General features: G+C 36.3%; 1 protein-coding gene across 1 annotated transcript in view; it reads right to left on the bottom strand.

Annotated features, from left to right (window-relative positions):
- KCNH5 (potassium voltage-gated channel subfamily H member 5) overlaps window positions 1-19,744 on the bottom strand; it is a 344,305-nt gene that overhangs the window by 95,095 nt on the left and 229,466 nt on the right. The window contains exon 9 of the mRNA XM_050795870.1: window positions 7,733-7,985. Coding sequence (XP_050651827.1) covers window positions 7,733-7,985 — 253 coding nt within the window. The remainder of the gene's footprint in view (window positions 1-7,732; window positions 7,986-19,744) is intronic.

The raw sequence follows: 19,744 nt of genomic DNA, 5'->3' as shown, positions 1-19,744 counted from the left end.
CCAATTCATACTTAACTAAGTACCTTAGGTAATATTTAGTGAAGGGTTTTTGTAATGTGTACTGTTATGGTGCCTAATTCTTGGCAGTGGTGTTAGAGAAATCTTTTTTAAAAAATAAAAACAAATAAACTGGTAAAGGTAATATAGGTACTCTATTTTCCATTAAGATTAAACCAAATAGTTGTACCATAATTTCAAAATTATATTTCAAAAGTCCTGTTAACCAGAGCATCTTTTTTTTTTTTTTTTTTTTGTAATTTGATGGTTAAGAGCATGCACATAATATCAGACAGGTCTGGATTAAAATCCTGTACCCACCAATTACTTACTAGCTGTGACCCAGGGTGAACCACCTGATATTACAGAGTTTCAGTTTCTTCATCTGTAACATGACTACAATAATTACTTTCTTCAGAGGGCTATTAAATGACTTGACATAATAATGTATACAAAATAATGAGCACTCCATTAATAATTATTGGTATTTTAATCAGATTTTCAAAGAGGCCCAAGTGTATTTTTCAAAAATACACTTTAAAAGTTTGATAAGGAATATTAAAATCAAAATGTATCTGTTGGCTTTACATTTTACTTAAGTGGGTGGGGGCTCATTTACTAATGAAAAATATGGTTTTTCTTTCTTTAAGTCTCTTTTAATTCTTAAATGTTTATGTATTAATGAAATTAATTCAGATTTATTGAATCATTCATTCTAGCTGATGACAAAAGCAACGCCACTTTAGGAATTAAAGCTAAATTTCCTTCAATGAATGTAATTTAAAGTTTTCTTCTTATGGTCAACTACCAGGTATAAGTTAGATTCTTTCTTGGTACTGGGGATCCTTGATGGAGAACAAGAAAGGAGCAACTTATCAGAGAGCCATGTGTGGTCTGAGATACTTAACGCAGTTCCCCCCTCAATTCTCTTTGTTCAAATTGCCTAGTTAACAGTAGGAAAATGTTTCTTCTGCCTATAACAGATCTAAACTAAAGCTACAGGCTTTTGAGAAATGCATTTTACTATAAACCTCTAGACAAAGGAGGAACAGAGGGCATAGAGGAAATTGGCAAGTGAGTCAACAGAACACAACGTATTTTTCTGGGTACCCAGAACTGAAACAATTATGAAAACAGTTTGTTGGCAAAGTATAGTACAGTTGGCCCTCCATACCCGTGGGTTTCTCATCAATGGATTCAATGAAGCACAAATAGAAAATATTTCAGGGAAAAAATGGATGGTTGCATCTGTACTAAATGTGTACAGACATTTTTTTCTTGTCATTATTCCCTAACCAATAAAACTACTATGTACATCGCATTTACATTGTGTTGGGAATTACAAGTAATCTAGAGATGATTTTGAATATACAGGATGATGTGCATAGGTTGTATGCAAATACTATACCATTCTACAAAGGGACTTGAGCATCCTCAGAGTAGGGTCTCTGTGAGGGTGTCCTGAAACCAATCCTTAGTGGATACCAAGTAACAGCTGTACTAGCTAATCTGTCTCACTCATAAGCCTTTACTGAGAACCTATTGAAGAGATCCTATCATAGATGACAGAGAGACAAAAAGGAACAAGAAATTTCAAGTGGTCACTGTGCAGTGGGAGGATTAACAGGGGAAGGATAAAAATAGTGGGTACTAAGAACCCTGTATAGGCATCCAAGTGGAAGCACAGAATAGAGGCATCTAACCCAGACTAGGGCAATAAGGGAAAAATAAAATAGAACAAGGAAGCAAGAGACAAAACACTAAAAAGGAGAGAAAAAGTATTCTAAAGGAGCAGAATATGCAAAAGCCTGCCAGGAAGAGGGAACTTTGTTAAACTCAGGAAATTTCCTGCAATTCTGTATGGTGAGAATAGAGTATGGATAGACAATGACACAAATCAGGCTGGAAAGCAGAGCAAAAGCTAGACCCAAATGGCCCCCTAGACCATACTCATAGTTACATTTTATCCTCAAGATACTGGAAATACTAATGAGGAGACGGACACAATTGTATCTTAGGAAGATTATTGTGGTGGCAGCATAACATAGAAATGGAGGTTGAAGCTGATGACAGATTTATTAACTCCTGACCTCAAGTGATTCGCCCACCTCGGCCTTCCAAAGTGCTAGGATTACAGGCAAGAGCCACCATGCCCAGCCTACAGTGAATTTTAAATAACTGATTGTACTTAAAATAGAATCTTAATTCAAGTGTGAAAGACTCTCTTTCTTATTCAATTGATTTAATTTTGTTATTCCTGTCCTCATTTATGCTCTTTTTCCCAATCCCATAACAATTTTCAATCCCTCCAACCAAACCATCCATAAACAAGCATAGCTCTCTTGAGAATTTGAAGTTACAATTAAAAGACTTAGATAGAGATTGTCTTAGTTTAATAACTCTAACCCTATGATTCTATGATAGATTCATGAGCAGGTAAGTCTAACGATTAAGATGGTAGTCCTGGCCCATGTGAACCCGGAAAATCTGAGACAGGTCTTGGTTAATTTAGAAAGTTTATTTTGCCAAGGTTGAGGATGCACCCGGGACACATCCTCAGGAGGTCCTGATGACATGTGCCCAACATGGTCGGGGCACAGCTTGGTTTTATACATTTTAGGGAGATATGAGACATCGATCAATATACGTAAAGAAGTACATTGGTTCGGTCTGGAAAGGCGGGACAACTTGAAGCAAAGGCAGGAAGACCGGAAGCAGAGAGGAAGCTTTCAGGTCACAGATGGGTGAGACACAAATGGTTGCATTCTTTTGAGTTTCTGATTAGCCTTTCCAAAAGAGGCAAATCAGATATGCATCTATCTCAGTAACTTTGAATAGAATGGGAGGCAGGTTTGCCCTAAGCGGTTTCCAGCATGAATTTTCCTTAGTGATCTTGGGGGCCCGAGATATTTTCCTTTCACACTCAGGACCAAAATTTTAAGAGCATTGACTGTGGTAAGGGATATTAAGAATAGGATTAAAAGATACCAAGGGGATAGAATAAATTAGTTTTGAAGGGTGATGGAGAAAGGGTTTGAAGTTGAATCTAAACTACCAAGATTGTTAAAACTCTATTTCATCCCAAAACCTGCAGGCTGAGGAACTCTAAAAGGGTATATTTTGAACCATAGATAAACAATGTTATAATCACCGCTTAAAATGTTCAAATCAAGACAAGTATGCATGTTTTTAAAAGTAAACAACTGATTTGCCCTTTATAAAAATATCTGAATTAAGTATTTTCATCATCATAATATATAGAACAAATCTACATGTTTCACAGTTCAGCATCTAAAAACCCAGAAGTGTGGGTGCAAAAGAAAATAATTTTCTGGAACTTGGGAAAAACCCTTTTAAGGATTTAAACTGTGAAGCACTTGACTTCTAACAGCAAGTGCACAGGAAGAAATTTAACTACAGCATAAAAGTCACATTCTCACAGATTCTCAAAATAAGGAAATATTATTCATTTACATCTCATATTTTTTATTTTTGTAATAAAAATAAGGAGATTTCTGATTTTGAGCAGTGTAATTTATAAATTTTCTTTGATAATGCACACGTTTATATTTTTTTTTTTTTTTTTTTGAGACAGAGTCTCACTCTGTTGCCCAGGCTGGAGTACAGTGGCGTGATCTCAGCTCACAGCAACCTCAGTCTCCTGGGTTCAAGCAATTCTCATGCCTCAGCCTCCCAAATACCTGGGATTACAGGTATACACCACCAAACCCAGCTAATTTTTGTATTTTTCGTAGAGACGGGGTTTCACCGTGTTGGCCAGACTGGTCTCCAACTCCTGACCTCAAGTGACTCACCCACCTCGGCCTCCCAAAGTGCTAGGATTACAGGCAAGAGCCACCATGCCTGGCCTACAGTGGATTTTAAATAACTGATTCTACTTAAAATAAAATATTAATTCAAGTGCTAAAGACTCTCTTTCTTATTAAGTTGATTTAATTATGTTATTCCTATCCTCATTTATGCTTTTTCCTAACTCCATAACAATTTTCAATCCCTCTATCCAAACCATCCATAAACAAGCATAGCTCTCTTAAGAATTTGAAGTTACAATTAAAACACTTAAATAGAGATTGTCTTAGTTTAATAACTCCAGCCCTATGATTCTAACAATCAATGAACACAGATGAAAAAAGACAAAATGAAAATACAACAAAACAAATGTCTTAGGAGCAGAGTCTATTGTTAGCAGGGAAATGTCATTTTTATAACTTCAGAAAGGCACAATATACTTGTCAAGACATTGAGAATTAACCTGGCTATTTCAGCCATACCAACAAATCTGTTCACATTAAGTAATTATAGGGTAGGAACTAAAAAGGAATATGACATTAAAGAATATAAAATATTATGTATGCATCATGAACTTAATTTGGAATTCTTTGTGTTTTATAAAAAGTGGGAAGGTCAAAAAAAAAAGGTGGAGGTGTAGGAACTGAAAGAACTTCAAATTGAAAAAAGACATGAACTGCAATTATATTCATATGCCCTATTTAGAAAAACATCTTGAAGCCATCCTCCAGTGTTAAAGGAGGTTATTTGTTGACTAAATTTTTTATCTTTCCATTAATTAGTTATGCTTCAGAACTTATTCATTAAACTCCTTAGCACTTTTGACACACTAAAGACTTATGTGCCTATCAAGAGACTGTTTAGTGGCAAGAATCCAAAAAGATGAAACTGCACCTGTTTTTGGATTCAGAGATTCTAATTAATTTTAAAATAACCTCCCTTCTCTACCTTTTAACTGGCAAATGAATCAGTGGAAGAGATAGCAAGGCCTTCTTATTTCTCCTATCAGACTAATTTAGGCAAGTTCCCATTTTTGTGAGGTGTCCTCAGATGTGAGGGATGTAGAGATTTTGTTCCTCTCTGACCCTTGCAAGATTAAAGGCAAAGAGTATTAAACATGATGGCTTTTGGCATATTTCAATGCCAAAGGCCACAGTTGACAATTACGACATAACAATCATAAATAATCTGTACACCAAATAACACAGCAGCAAATGTTATATAGCATAAACTACAAGAGATGCAAGGAGACATAGATAAAATGCATGAATAATAATAAGATATGTTAGATAATAAGATACGTTAACTTGCCACTCTCAGTACCAGGACAAATCAAAAAGATTTAAAAAATACATAAAGTTATAAAGACCGAATCAACTTAATAAAGCAGAACTTAAAGATATACATATATATCTTGTTAGATATATGTGTGTGTGTATATATACACACACACACAACTTATATATACACACACATATATATCAGGGTGTGAAGGGATTATATATATTTAATACTATATATATTTAATATTTTATATACACATAATCCCTTCACACCCTGATAATTTTTGCAACTTTTCATTAAGCATGCAATTATTTCAAAATTAAACTATCAAAAATGAGAAGAAAGAGGAGGAGGAGGAGAAGAAGAAGAGGAAGAAGAGGAGAATCAGGAAAAAATAGTGCTGGTAAGTTACTATTTTCCTCCTCCTTTCTTAAAACATTATTAAAGCATTTTGTATGTTAAACAAACAAACAAAAACTCCTGATCTGATGGACTTTTGAAAGAACTAGTCTTTTTCAGAGCCTATAGAAATAAGAAAGGCAGCCAGAGAGCTGTCTCTATAATTTGAATCATTAAGCACAAGATGTAAAAAGTCTCTGAATTCCAAGATTTTTGAGGAGAGAGAACAAAAAGCACACATTCAAAATAATAAAATGTGACAGATATATGATGAGATGGGTCCAATACCCGGGGGTCCTGTGTTCATTTTTACTGTGTCATTGGGCAAAACAAGTTACCATTTTATTTTAAAATGAAAGGAAAATGCATTTTGTCGGTCTCACTGAGCAAATTGTCTCATTTTAGCAGACCCAGGCCAGAGGCACTGTACTCAGGGTTTTCTCCAACCTTCTTTAAGAAAAGGAGTTACCCAAGTGAAGTTATAATAAAGAAAACGGGACAAAGCAAATGATAATGATTCTACAGCTGAGGTAATTTATCACGAGGGTACTCATTTTCATGCAATACATTTGATATTTTTTTCCTAACCACCACTGACGTGGACATTCAGGAAAATAAAATATATTTGCTTTGGCCTTGTATTTTATTCTCTTCTTTAAGCAAACAAGAATGGCTGTAGTGTAAATATGCTTCATTTTACCACAAAGGATTGTTCTGGTGAAATGTACAACTTTTTATGAAGGGTTATTTATATCTCCTTTATACTCCAGTAAACAAAGCAGAACAAGCACTAATGAGCATTAAACATACCGAGAATGTTGACTCTAAACTGTTGTATTTTCTTCTTGAAAAAAATAAAGATGGTTCCTAGAAGAAATCTAACTGTAATTCTAATATTATTTATATGCTGTTAAGGAAAAGCTTACAAACCTTGGTATTCAGTCATTTGCAGCCCTGAGCCATTTTCTAGAACTCACAATTTTTACAGAACCTGTTTTCCTATGAAGGGTCATTGCTTTTCCATTCTCAATTCTATATTTTTCAAGTAATGGTATTTTTGAAGTCAGTTTTTCATTATATTGTGGTGGATTTTGCTTTTGTAGTTTTTAAAGTCTATCAGTTAATCTTTTACTTTTGAGAATAAGTGGCATTCAAGCTATGGTAGGTTGACCTCGGTAGCTGAAAATCCAATAGTTTAAAAATTGAGCTCATTTTTCATGAGACACAAGCCATGAAAAATGTGATCAAAATGAAGTCGACATTCTGCAATTCTAACTTATTTTACCTGATAAAAAAAAAAAAACAAGAAATGATTCTCCTCTGACCTTATTATTACTTCCTTTTATATCTGTGCATTTCAGGAACCTGCTGCAGATATTTGAGCAGAAAATGATCTAAAAGGTCATTTGGCAATTTTTTTTTTTTTTTTTTTTGCCAAGCTGTATATCCTACACTGTCCCCAAACACGCAACATTTTTTTATTTTATCACTTATATATACTGTTACTGCCCTTTTATTGTTGTGGTTGTGGTTAGTACAACTATCTACTGAATTCTAAGTTCTAAAATGCTCTAAATTTTAAAATGAATTTATGATTAGCCAAATAATTTTTATGGCCTATTAATATAGATGGACAGAACCAGCTTTATAAACCTAAATTTAATTTACCTATACTGTGATCACTCTGCTATAAAAGGCCAGACTCATTAACCTCCTCCACACTTTCAGCTCACTACTTAGGTTGACTGTGATGAGGGAGAAAGTTTTGGGGTAAAATGTTCTATATTCAAGCCTCCAATCATTTACTAATCGGGAAAGTCACTAAGCTTCTCTGGGCCTCCCTTGGCTCCTATCTAAAGAAAAGGGTTGAACTAGACAGGTTCTATTGCCCTTCTGAGACTAACACCCTACATCACTACCATGTCAATCATTCCACAAGCCATTTTCACACTTACTAGCACGGAGCTACAAGGCACGTTAGGCTGTGACCACCTTTAGTCTAAAAGGTACTGTCCTACTGTTGCCAAAGAAAGTTTAATCAAACTCAGCCCATTAGGCTGTGACTGATACTAATGTTCTCTGCTGAAATAGCATTATTAGTTTTCATTAAGATTCACATCTCATTAGTGACCCAATTTCCAAAGTTACCAAACAAAGGAAACTTCTCTTTAAAAATGCGAGAAGTAAAATATCTCAAACTGTTACTACGCATTTGCTACTACATTAGGAAAGTTCACAGTACCTAAAATAGCCACCACCTCATCATCCTGGATGACTTCCAAGGATCCCGACACCACAAAGCAGAGGGCATCCACACTTTCTCCAGCGTGGTAAATGAGGTCCCCAGGAGCACAGTGAATGGTTTGGAACTCTACTGCCAAGGCACGCAGACACCCATCGCTGGCCAATCGAAAAGCAGGATGTTCATTAAAAACCTTCCGGTTTAGATGAACACAGATATCAGCTCTCATGTCCTTGGGACAGATGGAGAGGACCTAAAGAAGGTGAGAGATGAATAAGTGAAAAGGAAAGAGAAAAGGGCCGCTTCAGAAAAAAAAAAAAAATCATCCAACAAATATTTATTGACTATGACTATGTCTGCTACACACCCTGCTAGGTACTGGGAAGGCAAAGGGAACAAGACACAGCTCTGCTCTCAAGGAGGTAATAATCCACTGAGATGGACTGATGAGCACATGGACCATGACAATGCAGAACCATGTAGTAAATGCTTTGAGAAGAGTATAGCTCTCCCCTCAGAAAGAACACCCTGGCCAGGCAAGGTGGCTCACTCCTGTAATCCCAGCACTTTGGGAGGCCAAGGAGGGTGGATCACTTGAGCTCAGTAGTTTGAGACCAGCCTGGGCAACATGGGGAACCCTGTCTCTACAAAAAGACAAAAAAAATTAGCTGGCTGTGGTGGTGCACGCCTGTAGTTCCAGCTACTTGGGAGGCTGAAGTAAGAGAATCACCTTATCCCAAGAGACAGAGATTGCAGTGAGCCAAGATCGTGCCACTGTACTCCAGCCCTGAGCGACAGAGCAAGACCTTGCCTCAAAACAAAAACAAAACAATTTTGAGGTGGTCAGGAAGAGTCTCAGAAAAAAGTTAATATCATTTCATCAAAGAGTCAAGTAAAATAGGGCATGAACATTCATTTTAATCTAGCAGATGTTTCAGAATTTTTTATAACTAAATCAAAATTCCACATTGGAGGTGGATTCATGCTAGACAGCTTTCAGAAAACAAAATCAACAAAAGCACCCTGGCAACTTGACATACTGGCACTGGCAGACTAACTCCACCCTTGATATATTTTCTTCACTCTGAAGGTTTTCCTTTTATAAATAAATTCATGTCCAGGGAGGGCCAAGGGTATTGACCAGCCTTCTGTAAGGCTTGGGTGGTTGGAAATGTCAGTGCTGGCAGGGTGGGCATGTTATTTTGTATGGCAGTCCTTTTTCATTCTGGTCTTTGACTTCTGAACACTGCTGCAGGTAGTAGAATTCAAGCTTTAGGCATCCTTTAAAAGAGGAAGCAAATGGCAGAAGTATGCTTATACAGCAAGGAGTAGAGAGCTTTTATTGGCTACAGCTTTCTGACAGGGTGATTAAAGACCCAGATTAAAATGGACATTATCATCATATTTAATCAGAACATCGTGGAGCAAGACGTGATTGCGGAAGTTAATACCACCCATTTTAAGGATGCAAGTGCAAACTCATTTAGAATGCTCCTCAAACCCCCTTTGTAAACTATTCCTTATAACCAGAAATGGTTTTCTTTGATCGGATTTCAATCCCTCAAAGCTGAAGCTAAATTGATTTACCCCATTAAGTAATACTGCATAATATTTTAATACATATGAAATCATTTTCTTTGCTCTACTAATTGCATTTTAAGCTTTAAAACATTTCCTAAGGCTTGAAAATGTCTGACTATTCCTTTTTTTCTTTTTCTTTTTTCTTTTTTTTTTTTTTTGAGACGGAGTCTCACTCTGTCGCCAAGGCTGGAGTGCAGCGGCGGGATCTCCGCTCGCTGCAAGCTCGCCCTCCTGGGTTCACGCCATTCTCCTGCCTCAGCCTCCCGAGTAGCTAGAACTACAGGCGCATGCCACCACGCCCGGCTAATTTTTTTGTATTTTTAGCAGAGACGGGGTTTCACCGTGTTAGCCAGGACTATTCCTTTTATTTGGGGGTCACTATCAATGAAAAATGGGTTGCTTCCCTGTAGAGAAGACAAGCCCATCATTAATGTAAAAACCATTAATTAAATTAGGCTTTCAGTATCCCTTCTCTTAACCTTTCTTAATACTGTACATACATTTCACATTATTTAATCATCTCTGGGTTTTTTTCATACTCCCTGAAATTCCTATAGGCAGCAGCAATCTGTTCACCCACCTTTCTGAAAAATCTGATCTTTGAGGAAAGGAATGCCTAACACAGCTTTAAAAGTAATTGACACTGTTTTCACATCAGTTATTGTATATAACAAGGCAATGTTTTCTTTAACATATAAACCTTTAGTAACTTTGGACAATATATTAGTCATTCCACAGGCACTTACTGAGCTTCCACAAGGGTCACATCACTATGCTAAATCCTCAGAACTAGAAGGATAAGTAAAACACTGTGTTTGCCTCAGGGGAGCTAACCAGAAAGTGTGGGAGGTGGGTGTGTAAAGGGACAACTGCAATACAATGAAAGAAGTGGAATGATAGGGGCGTGGTCAGAGTGACACAGAAGCATGTGCTGCCTGTGAGTCTTTACTTAGAGGCAGCGAAAAAGATCAGGCTCAAGAGGATGTCAGTCTGGGTTCAAAACTATCACAACCTTTGTAACCTGGAGCACCTTATTTAATTCCTCTAAACCTCATCTGTGAAATGGGAATAACGATAGTGCTTATATCTTAGGCTTATTGCAGAAATTAAATGACAGGGCATGAATTGAGCCTAGTATAGCCTGGCACATAGCAAGGGCAGAGGAAATACTAGCTCTTACTGTTACTACAGAACATCTGTCCTCCTACAGAGTTTATTGTTGCATAAACTCTCTACAAAAACAATTTGCTTTTTTCACTTTCCACTCTGTCTGAAGTCTTCATCTGGGCAGTTTGATAGTTTTCCAGACAGAATTAAGAAAATATTTCAGCACAAACCTGAAGATATTTTAAGCACTGATTAAGGTTAATATTTTTTTCCAAGTTGAAAATGAAATTAGCTCTAGAAGAACAAAAAAAATTAAATACATACACACATACACAAACATTACACTGAATACCTTAATGGAAAAATAGACTGCTCTATTTCAATGCATTTACCATATAGGGCTTTCACTGTTTTCTATTCATTTTGGTAATAGTCATGTTATTTCCTTTTAATAATGTTTTTCAGGATTCATGTTGCAAATGAAATCTTCCAATATTTGCAATATTCTGTTTATTGGCATGTGAAAAGAGGATTTTATTACATTATGAGTATCTTTCCTTTTTTGTTTCACTTAACATATGACACTAATTGATTTATTATTTTCATTGATGGTATCTATTTATATCCAGATATCAAAAAGTGACAAGGTAAAACTAAATGCTAAAATAGATCAACCAAAGTCACACCCACTGGCAAGCGCCTTCCTTCCCCAACCTTAGATAGAGCATGTGTGTTACATGATGTTTTTGTCATCAAAATATAAGTATCTTGTTATTTACTCTGGAAATGAAAGGTTAATAACTGTCTTAGCCAAGGCAAAACTTGGTTTTAAGCGATGGAGTAAAATTATCATTCAAGACGACTCTCACACCTGGCCCACTGGTCTCAGTTTCCATGCATTCTGCCTTGAATCCATTTTATTGTAGGTAGGTTTCCTAATGAGGATTTCATAGTTACAAACAATTAAAATTATATTTCAGAAGAAAATATTTAGGTTAAAAGTGACTTTTGTTTGTTATCAGAGTTGTTTCTCCCCTCTTTGCAACAAAATATTAATAAATTAAAGTAGACTCTTCATTAAGATGAGCAATAAATTTTCTTTGTACGAGCTATGGTGTCAGAGGCATGTGAACCAGAACAACTCCGTCATGAATAGGTGCTGGGTGAAATGAGGCTGAAAGCTACTGGGCTGCATTTCCAGACAGTTAAGTCATTCTAAGTCACAGGATGAGATAGGAAGTCGGCACAAGATACAGGTCATAAAGACCTTGCTGATAAAACAGGTTGCAGTAAAGAAGCGGTCTACCAAAATCAAAATGGCCACGGAATGACCTCTGATTGTCCTCACTGCTACACTCCCATCAGCGCCATGACAGTTTACGAATGCCATGGCAATGTCAGAAAGATACCCAATATGGTCTAAAAAGGGGAGGCATGAATAATCCACCTCTTGTTTAGCATATCGTCAAGAAATAACCATAAAAATGGGCAACCAGCAGCCCTCAGGTCTGCTCTATGGAATAGCCATTCTTTTATTCCTTTACTTTCTTAATAAACTTGCTTTCACTTTGTACTGTGGACTTGACCTGAATTCTCTCTTGTGTGAGATCCAAGAACCCTCCCTTGGGGTCTGGATCGGGACCTCTTTCCTGTAACCTATTTCTGGCAACCACAGAAGGGACTATAGTGCAGAAACCCTGACCCAACCGCTACCTTCGGGTAAGTGTTGGGGTCCTGTAACATATTTCTGGTGAACTACAGAAGGGATGATACTGAAGAAACCACCATCCCCCAAAGGAAACAGACCACAGCACTGATTGGATGACTTTGGGTAAGTGGTGGGGTACGCAGATAAAGAATGAGATTGGGTTGCAGGCTCAACTTAGGGGAGCTAGAGTCTCTCCTAAGACAGAGTGGGTTAGAGGCCCCTCTTAATAAAAGGCAATGAGGCTTGACTGACCTTGGGTTAGAGGCCCAACTTAGGAGGGCTAGAGTCCCTTCTAAGATTTAGGGGGTTAGAGGCCCCTCTCGGTAAAGTCCCTCTCAGCTAAGAACCGGTTTGGCACTATGGGATGCTAACTGCTAGTCTCTTTGGATTAATCTGCCTTGCACTCTTTGCTGATGGCTGTGGGTGACAGGGTTAGGAATGTACAGGATTGTGGGTTATGGGGAGGTTTTTCCTCCCTGAAAGGGGCAACTTAAGAGTTGACAGGATTGCTGGAAAAGATCCCTTTGCTACCGAGAAGCAGCTGCCTGAACTTTTCAGTGTTGCTGCAATGGGCGGGCCTTTCTCTGACCTCCCTGAACATTTCACCTTCTCCACCCTGCCACAGGCAATGTTTTTCTGTCTCTCCTTTCCCTTTCTTATCATTTCTATTACTCAGGGTGACCATCTTGCCCAGAGACCACATGTTGAACTCCAAGTCAGAGGTTGGATTAGACTCTGCCAAAAAAAAAACCCATGAACCTAAACCCAGTAACCCAAGTAAGAAACTTAGAAACTGGCAAATGAAAAATCTTATAACTACTGTAGTAACCTTCTGTCTTTCTGTGTAGCTATATATGTGTTGTGTGTAATGTTTATATAAAAGAGCTCTAATTAATTGGCTGAAACAAAAATAAGCACTTAAATATTTTGAAAGCAAAATAAAAAACTGTAATGCCTTTTAGTTCATGTAACTTTAGTAATCTTTGCAAAATAAAAAGTTTTTAAAATTATTGATAAAATAAAAACATTTAGTCTAAATTATGCAGGTCAGATATTAAGTTTGCTAAATGCCTAAGTTTGCTAAGGTCATACACTGCTTCTTTAACTTTTAAAAATTGTTCCATTTACCTACCTCAAAGTCATTAGATTACAGATAAGACCTGGGGGCATCATATAGATAAGACCTTGGGGGCACCATGCCCCCAAGCTATACAAATTATAAAGAAAGAGATTTTATATAAAAAAAGATCTTGTCTCGTAAATTCTTGTCCTAAAGTAAGATGACTGGTTGTTTAAAAGGAGGGATGTTTAGAGCAAGTCAGAAAGTCCAAGAATGTCTCAGATGATCTGTGTAAGTGAAAGGATTTGTGAAAGGGAATTTATGCAAAAAAATGTTGTGCAATTCAAAGGTTGTTAGGCCTGCTAAATGCTTAATAAAATGCCACTATAACTCTTACTGTACAACTTGCCTTCTTAAGTAAGGTAAGGCCTGGGGACATGTGGACTTAGTCACGACCCCTAGCTATGCTGGAGAGTTGGCTCTTATCTGCATTTCTGCCTGGTATATCTTAGGCTAGGCTCCACACCTAGTACATGATTAAAACTGCTTACCAACCAAGGTTTTCACCAAAAGTAAAAGTCACTAAAAGTTAACAACATAACATGTAATTGAGACTAGTGAAGATACAGTTTTACATGTAAGGTGTGTAAGGAAAGTAGAATGTACTCTTGGTAAAAGATTGTAAGAAGGCCTGGGAATGTGGATTCTTTTTGCATAAGGGGTTAAAGAATTGTTTTAAGTTAGATAGAATAAAGCTAAAGATTTAAACAGGTTGTGGGAGGTTTATAAAAAGTAATTGTAAAGGATTCTGTGTGTAAATATATTGGCTAAAGTTAAGGAGGTATTATTCAGTTTTTCGGTAAATTAGACATTGGAATAGAAGCACAACAGGTTTTTCTTAGAGCACTGATCTGCTGTTTTACAAAAAAAATAAAGGGTTATAAAAGGTTTATAAGAATCTAACCTTATGGTTAAACATTAAAATTGAGTAAATATGTCTATAAAGTTTTATTTAAAATTTCAGTTTAACATTAATAGTACATTATTATAAAGGTGAAATTTGGCTTTTTTGGTATAAAAATCATACAGGAAGCATTATCAAATGTGAAATGGTGTTTTGCTTTCTTTGGACTATATTTGCATAAATATGTTACTGGTATATGTTCTAAAGTTATGGGAAACTCCTATAATTCTAATATGACTTAGTGTATGTTATTAATAAATATAATTATAATAATTCTAATTGTTATTGTAAAACTTTGCATGTCACAGAAGTAACCAAAGGTCCTTATCAATTGTGGCTTTAATAGTGACTGTCCTAAAACTTTTTATCATCCACAGTCAACTGCTGTCTTGTTTTAATCCTCTTTAGAAAGTGGTTTATAATCAACTATAGAACTCTAGCAGGTGTTCTTAAATGCAGGTTTCTAATAACTGGAAATTGTAACATTAGAATAGAGAAAATAACTTTCAGAACTCTCGTGAAGAGCTGGAATGTTCATGAATATCAAACAGAACAGGAGTTAACTGAATTAACTGAACTAATAGAAAACTTTTTAACTTTGCTTAAAACGTTGCTGATCCTTTGTTTTTTCAGAGTCAAGGAAACTTTTCTTTTGAGCTATTTATTTGTAGCAATTGAGCAAAGTATACTGCTGTGAACAAAATGTGGAACATATTTGTTTCTCTCTACCTGATTTCTCCAGAATTTGGAAACTAGTTATGAGTATTCTTAACTTATGGCAATATAGTTATTTGCTTAAGTGCAGTAAGAATCTGTTTTCTTCCGTAACAGGACACAACTGGAGAAACTGGTTATTTTACCAAGACTTTGGCTGGAATGGTGTGCTTTCCTTTAAGGAATCAAACTTGACTTGTAGAGCCAATAAAAGCCCTTTGGGGAACTAGCCTCATATCTTGCCTACACAGTCCCTGTACAGGGTTTCTGACCTATGGTAAGTAAAGAATGTCACTTTCTCACAGGTCCAGGAGCCCCAAGTTATCTTGGAACTTCAAAAGAAGAGGAATTTACCCAACTCATAGGTATTTGAGGGTACAAACCCATGGCAGGGTTTGGCTTTAAAAAACTCTTATATGAGATTCCTTATGAAACAGAGTTCCATCAAAGCCAATTAAGAAGCCTATGTGAAAAATAATTATTCTTGCTGAACTTTATACAAGTTTTCAGGCCAAGTATAATAAAGCAAATCAGTCTTACCATAATTTGTCTTTAGTAAAAATGAGAAACTGGAGAGAGAAATAGTATTTTTCAAGAACTATGGTACACTTGTTATTAAATTCTAGTCTCATCAGTTGTTTTTAAGTTTGTTTCTGCAATTTAGGCTAACCCCACTTATTCCTGTGAACCAACCAATGATCTCTGACTGCTGTTTAGAAGAAACAAGAGGGATGGGAAATATAAAAACCTGGATCAGTATTCTAATTCTGAGCATATTACAATCAGCTAACAACCCCATATCAGCTTAGTTCCAACAGTTGCCTAGTTCATGAAAAGTCTTCTAATTTAGTTTACCTGGAATAACTTAATTTATTTTGTTTTGTTCTTGTGGAATATATTACTGTTACACTCTTTGTGTAGGAATAAGGAACAAGCTTACTGAATGTTTTCTTAAACTAAACACTTATCAATCTTCCAGATACCACCTCTTGTCAAAACTCAAGAGTTATAAATGGCCCTCACCATACTGATGCTTTCTAACTAAGTTCCTCTTTACCCCAATCACAAGAGACCCTAATAGTTAGGCAGGAATATCATCACCCCTATTAAGCCTGAAGACATTACAGAAGATGGATCTTCATCCCTCTGCAACCCTTATGATTAAGGGTTCTCTTACAAAATGGAGGTGGGAAATGTCAGAGGGATGTGAACCAGAACAACTCCATCTTGAATAGGAGCTGGGTAAAATGAGGCTGAGACCTACTAGGCTGCACTCCCAGACAGTTAAGCCATTCTAAGTCACAGGATAAGATAAGAGGTTGGCACAAGATACAGGTCATAAAGACCTTTCTGATAAAATAGGTTGCAGTAAAGAACCTGGCTAAATCTTACCAAAACCATGATGGCCACAAGAGTGACCTCTGGTCATCCTTACTGCTACACTCCCATCAGTGCCATGACAATTTACAAATGCGATGTCAACTTCAGGAAGTTACTCTATATATAAAAAGGGGAAGCATGAATAATCTGCCCCTTGTTTAGAATATCATCAAGAAATAAACATAAAAATGGGCAATCAGCAGCCCTCAGGGCTGCTCTGTCTATGAAGTAGCCATTTTTTTACTCCTTTATGTTCTTAATAAAGTTGCTTAATAAGTCGAAGTTTGTACTGTGGACTCGCCCTGAATTCTTTCTTGCATGGGATCCAAGAACCCTCTCTTGGGGTCTGAATCAGGACCCCTTTCCTGTAACATATTTCTGGCGACCACAGAAGGGACTATAGTGCAGAAACCCTGACCCAACGGCTATCTTTGGGTAAATGTTGGGGTCCTGTAACAATGGTAGTATGTAAGAAACCATTTTTCAGAATTCTGCAAAACAACCCTGGGGAAAAAAATGAATGTCATGGTCTGAAAAAGAAAACCTTTTTGAATTATTTATGATATTCACTCAACCCAAAGTCAAGAGGTATCTTAGCAAGTATTCTCAACTCCAAAGATCTAACCTCAACATTGGGACTACAGAACTCTTAGTGAAACACAAATATTATCATGTCATCTCTGTTTTCTTAAAATATCTGATGGCTTGCTTCCCCACCAACTACAGCCAAAGTCCTAACCAAGCATGCAGGGCTCTTTATGGTGGGATCCTGCTCCAATCTTACTACCATCCTCCAACCCTGCCTTCCAGTCACACCACCTTTTTCACCACTCTAAGCTTGCCATGTTTTCCCATGACTCTTTGCCTTCACACATGCTTTTCCTTTTTACTGGCATGTCCCATCTTCCCTTTGTCTGTCTAGTCATCACTGATTTATCTGTCAAAGCACAGATTATCCTTCTTTCTACCATGAATACAGTATAGACACAGCTGTCTCATAGAATTTAGTAATACATAGAAGAAAATGAGAGCAAGAGGTGTTGTAATTTGTTGTTGTTGTTTTTAAATAATAACCAGAAATAGTAGCACAGAATTATCAATAGATATTTCAAACTTGATTTCAACCATAAAATCATTCTTTACTTTTTTTTAATGAACACCTTAATTTATGCCCAACATATAAATTAGATATAAGCAGAATTATGCTGAGAGAAACTTTGCTGGAAAGGCAGACTCCCAGGCAGCATTGCTTAGTGCACATTCAGTCATTCATTCAGCTCATAGTTATTGAGCACCGGTTATGTGTTAGTTATGTGCCCAGTACTATGCAGGCCCTCCAGATCTATCCGCAAAAACTTTTATTGTGCCTGCTCCCCTGAAGCATCCAATTAGGCATGGTTTGAAAAGTCACTTTTCCTAGTTCACTGCCATTTTACAGATAAAGCAAATGTGTCTCATAAAGGTTATGTGACTTCCTCAGGTCCTCTCAACAAATTACTAGCAAAACTCCAAACTCTTGAGTTCCAGCTATTAAGCTATGCTCCTTTGTGAAGCTCAACCAGGAAAAAAATATAATATCTGGTATCTTCTCATGTTTTCTGGTTCTCCGTACTAAAAAAAAATAAAAATGTTGATTTTTGAAAATTATTTAAGGTCCAATTGATAAAATCTATAGTTTATTTATTAGGAAGCCATAAATGCCCCGCCACTGCCATAGAACAGCCTAAATTTCATTGCCACTTTATTTCCATCTTTAAGCACTTTTTAATTTCAGCTCCAACAAACGTATCACATACTTGAATATGTTGATAAAGACATAGGATTCACTGTTGTTTATATCCCATTACTACTCACCCAGAAGAAGACGTCTTATTTGAAACACAATTTTTATTGTATACATGAAAAGGACCTGAGCCAGAGGTTAGCATTTGATAAATGTTATTTCCTTGGGTCCCTTCCCTCAATCACTTTCATCCACTATGGTATCAATAATGTCACAAAACCTTAGAAGATAAGGGAGTCTAAATATAATAATTAACAGAGAAGGCAATAAATTAAACCAAAATCCTCTAAGGAAATGGTTGACTAGAAAGAGTCAAAGAAAGAAGCCTTTATTTTCTCATTCGTTCTTTGAATATACTTAAAATGCTTTTTAATATTCATTATATAAAATATGGAAAATAAGTCATAAAGAGGAAAAAACTCTTCCATTATTTACACTTATCTATGTGTAGATACCATTGTTATAAAACTTTAAACTCTACCATTTTATTTCTTGCTATAATGACTCATTATCACATTATAATCAATTCCTATGCTATGAAATACATATTTTAAAACCAAATTGCAATCCTTATACAATATCCCATCAAATATTCATGGCACAATTAATTTAACCATTACATTATAATTGGATATCAAGACTTCCAGTTTTCCCTTTCATAAATCAAGTTACAACAAATACCCTTGTACCTATTTCAGATTGTCTAAGCATAGATTTTTAGAAGTAAAATGAGTTGGTAAAATACAAAAACATCTTTAAGGCTCTTGCCAAACTGCTTCCTAGAAAAGGTATACCAAATTACACTCTAACCAACTGTGTATGAGTATGTTACATGTTCTTAATAATCTCTGTCTTTAATCTTCAAATGCATTTGAAAGAGGAATAGCCAATTTCACCTGAAACAAAACTAGAATTGTATAGTGTAATGAGGCAGAATCTGGGAGAGCTTTAGTCTTAGTGAAGTTACTCTACTACCACTACCCTCTAGCTCAGTGTTCACAGATTCAACACTATTAATGAAGCTATAACATATTTCTAATGTGCAAATGGGGATAATGAGGATAATTTCACTTTAAGTGCCTGAAGGCAGTAAACTAAACAAGGCTTCCTCTTGAGGTCTCTTACTTCTCTAAGTTATTGTATTGATTATCTATAAAATCCTTCTTCAGGAATAATTCAGTATCAGCTATTTTTAATAATAATGAATAAGTCTAAATGATACCCCTATTTTTAGGACAAAGGAATAAATGCATTCATGACATTTTGATAGACATTGAAGCTACCACCAAATCCCTCCTTATTTTGACACAATTAAGTTATGCACTGTTAATTAATCTCTCTTTATGAATCTAATGGAGCTGGTATTATTAAGTCAGTGAAAGCCAGTGGAGGGAGTCAGGCAAGTGACATTTGCCCATAAAATATTTTTACAATCCTTCCTGGGAATGAGGAGCTCAGGTAGCTCCTCACAGGAATTTAATTGTCATTCATTTCTTGGGAAGAAAAGAAAGCTCACCTTTACATTTAAAGGAAATAAAAAGTATAACCAGGCAGTCATGCAGTCATGCCAAGCAAAAGGAAGTTGCTCTCTGGATGTCAATCTGACAATCTCTAGGGATGTCAAAACCTCCAAGGAATTAACCCAGGAATAATGTAGTGAATAAAACCAAACCAAATTAACTTCCATTATTTAAAAATAAAAGGTCATATTGAGC

The sequence above is a fragment of the Macaca thibetana genome, chromosome 7 (assembly GCF_024542745.1).
Source record: "Macaca thibetana thibetana isolate TM-01 chromosome 7, ASM2454274v1, whole genome shotgun sequence".
In the NCBI taxonomy this organism is placed as follows: domain Eukaryota; kingdom Metazoa; phylum Chordata; class Mammalia; order Primates; family Cercopithecidae; genus Macaca; species Macaca thibetana.
Note: the sequence above shows the minus strand (reverse complement) of the source record. Positions and strands in the feature narration are given on the sequence as shown.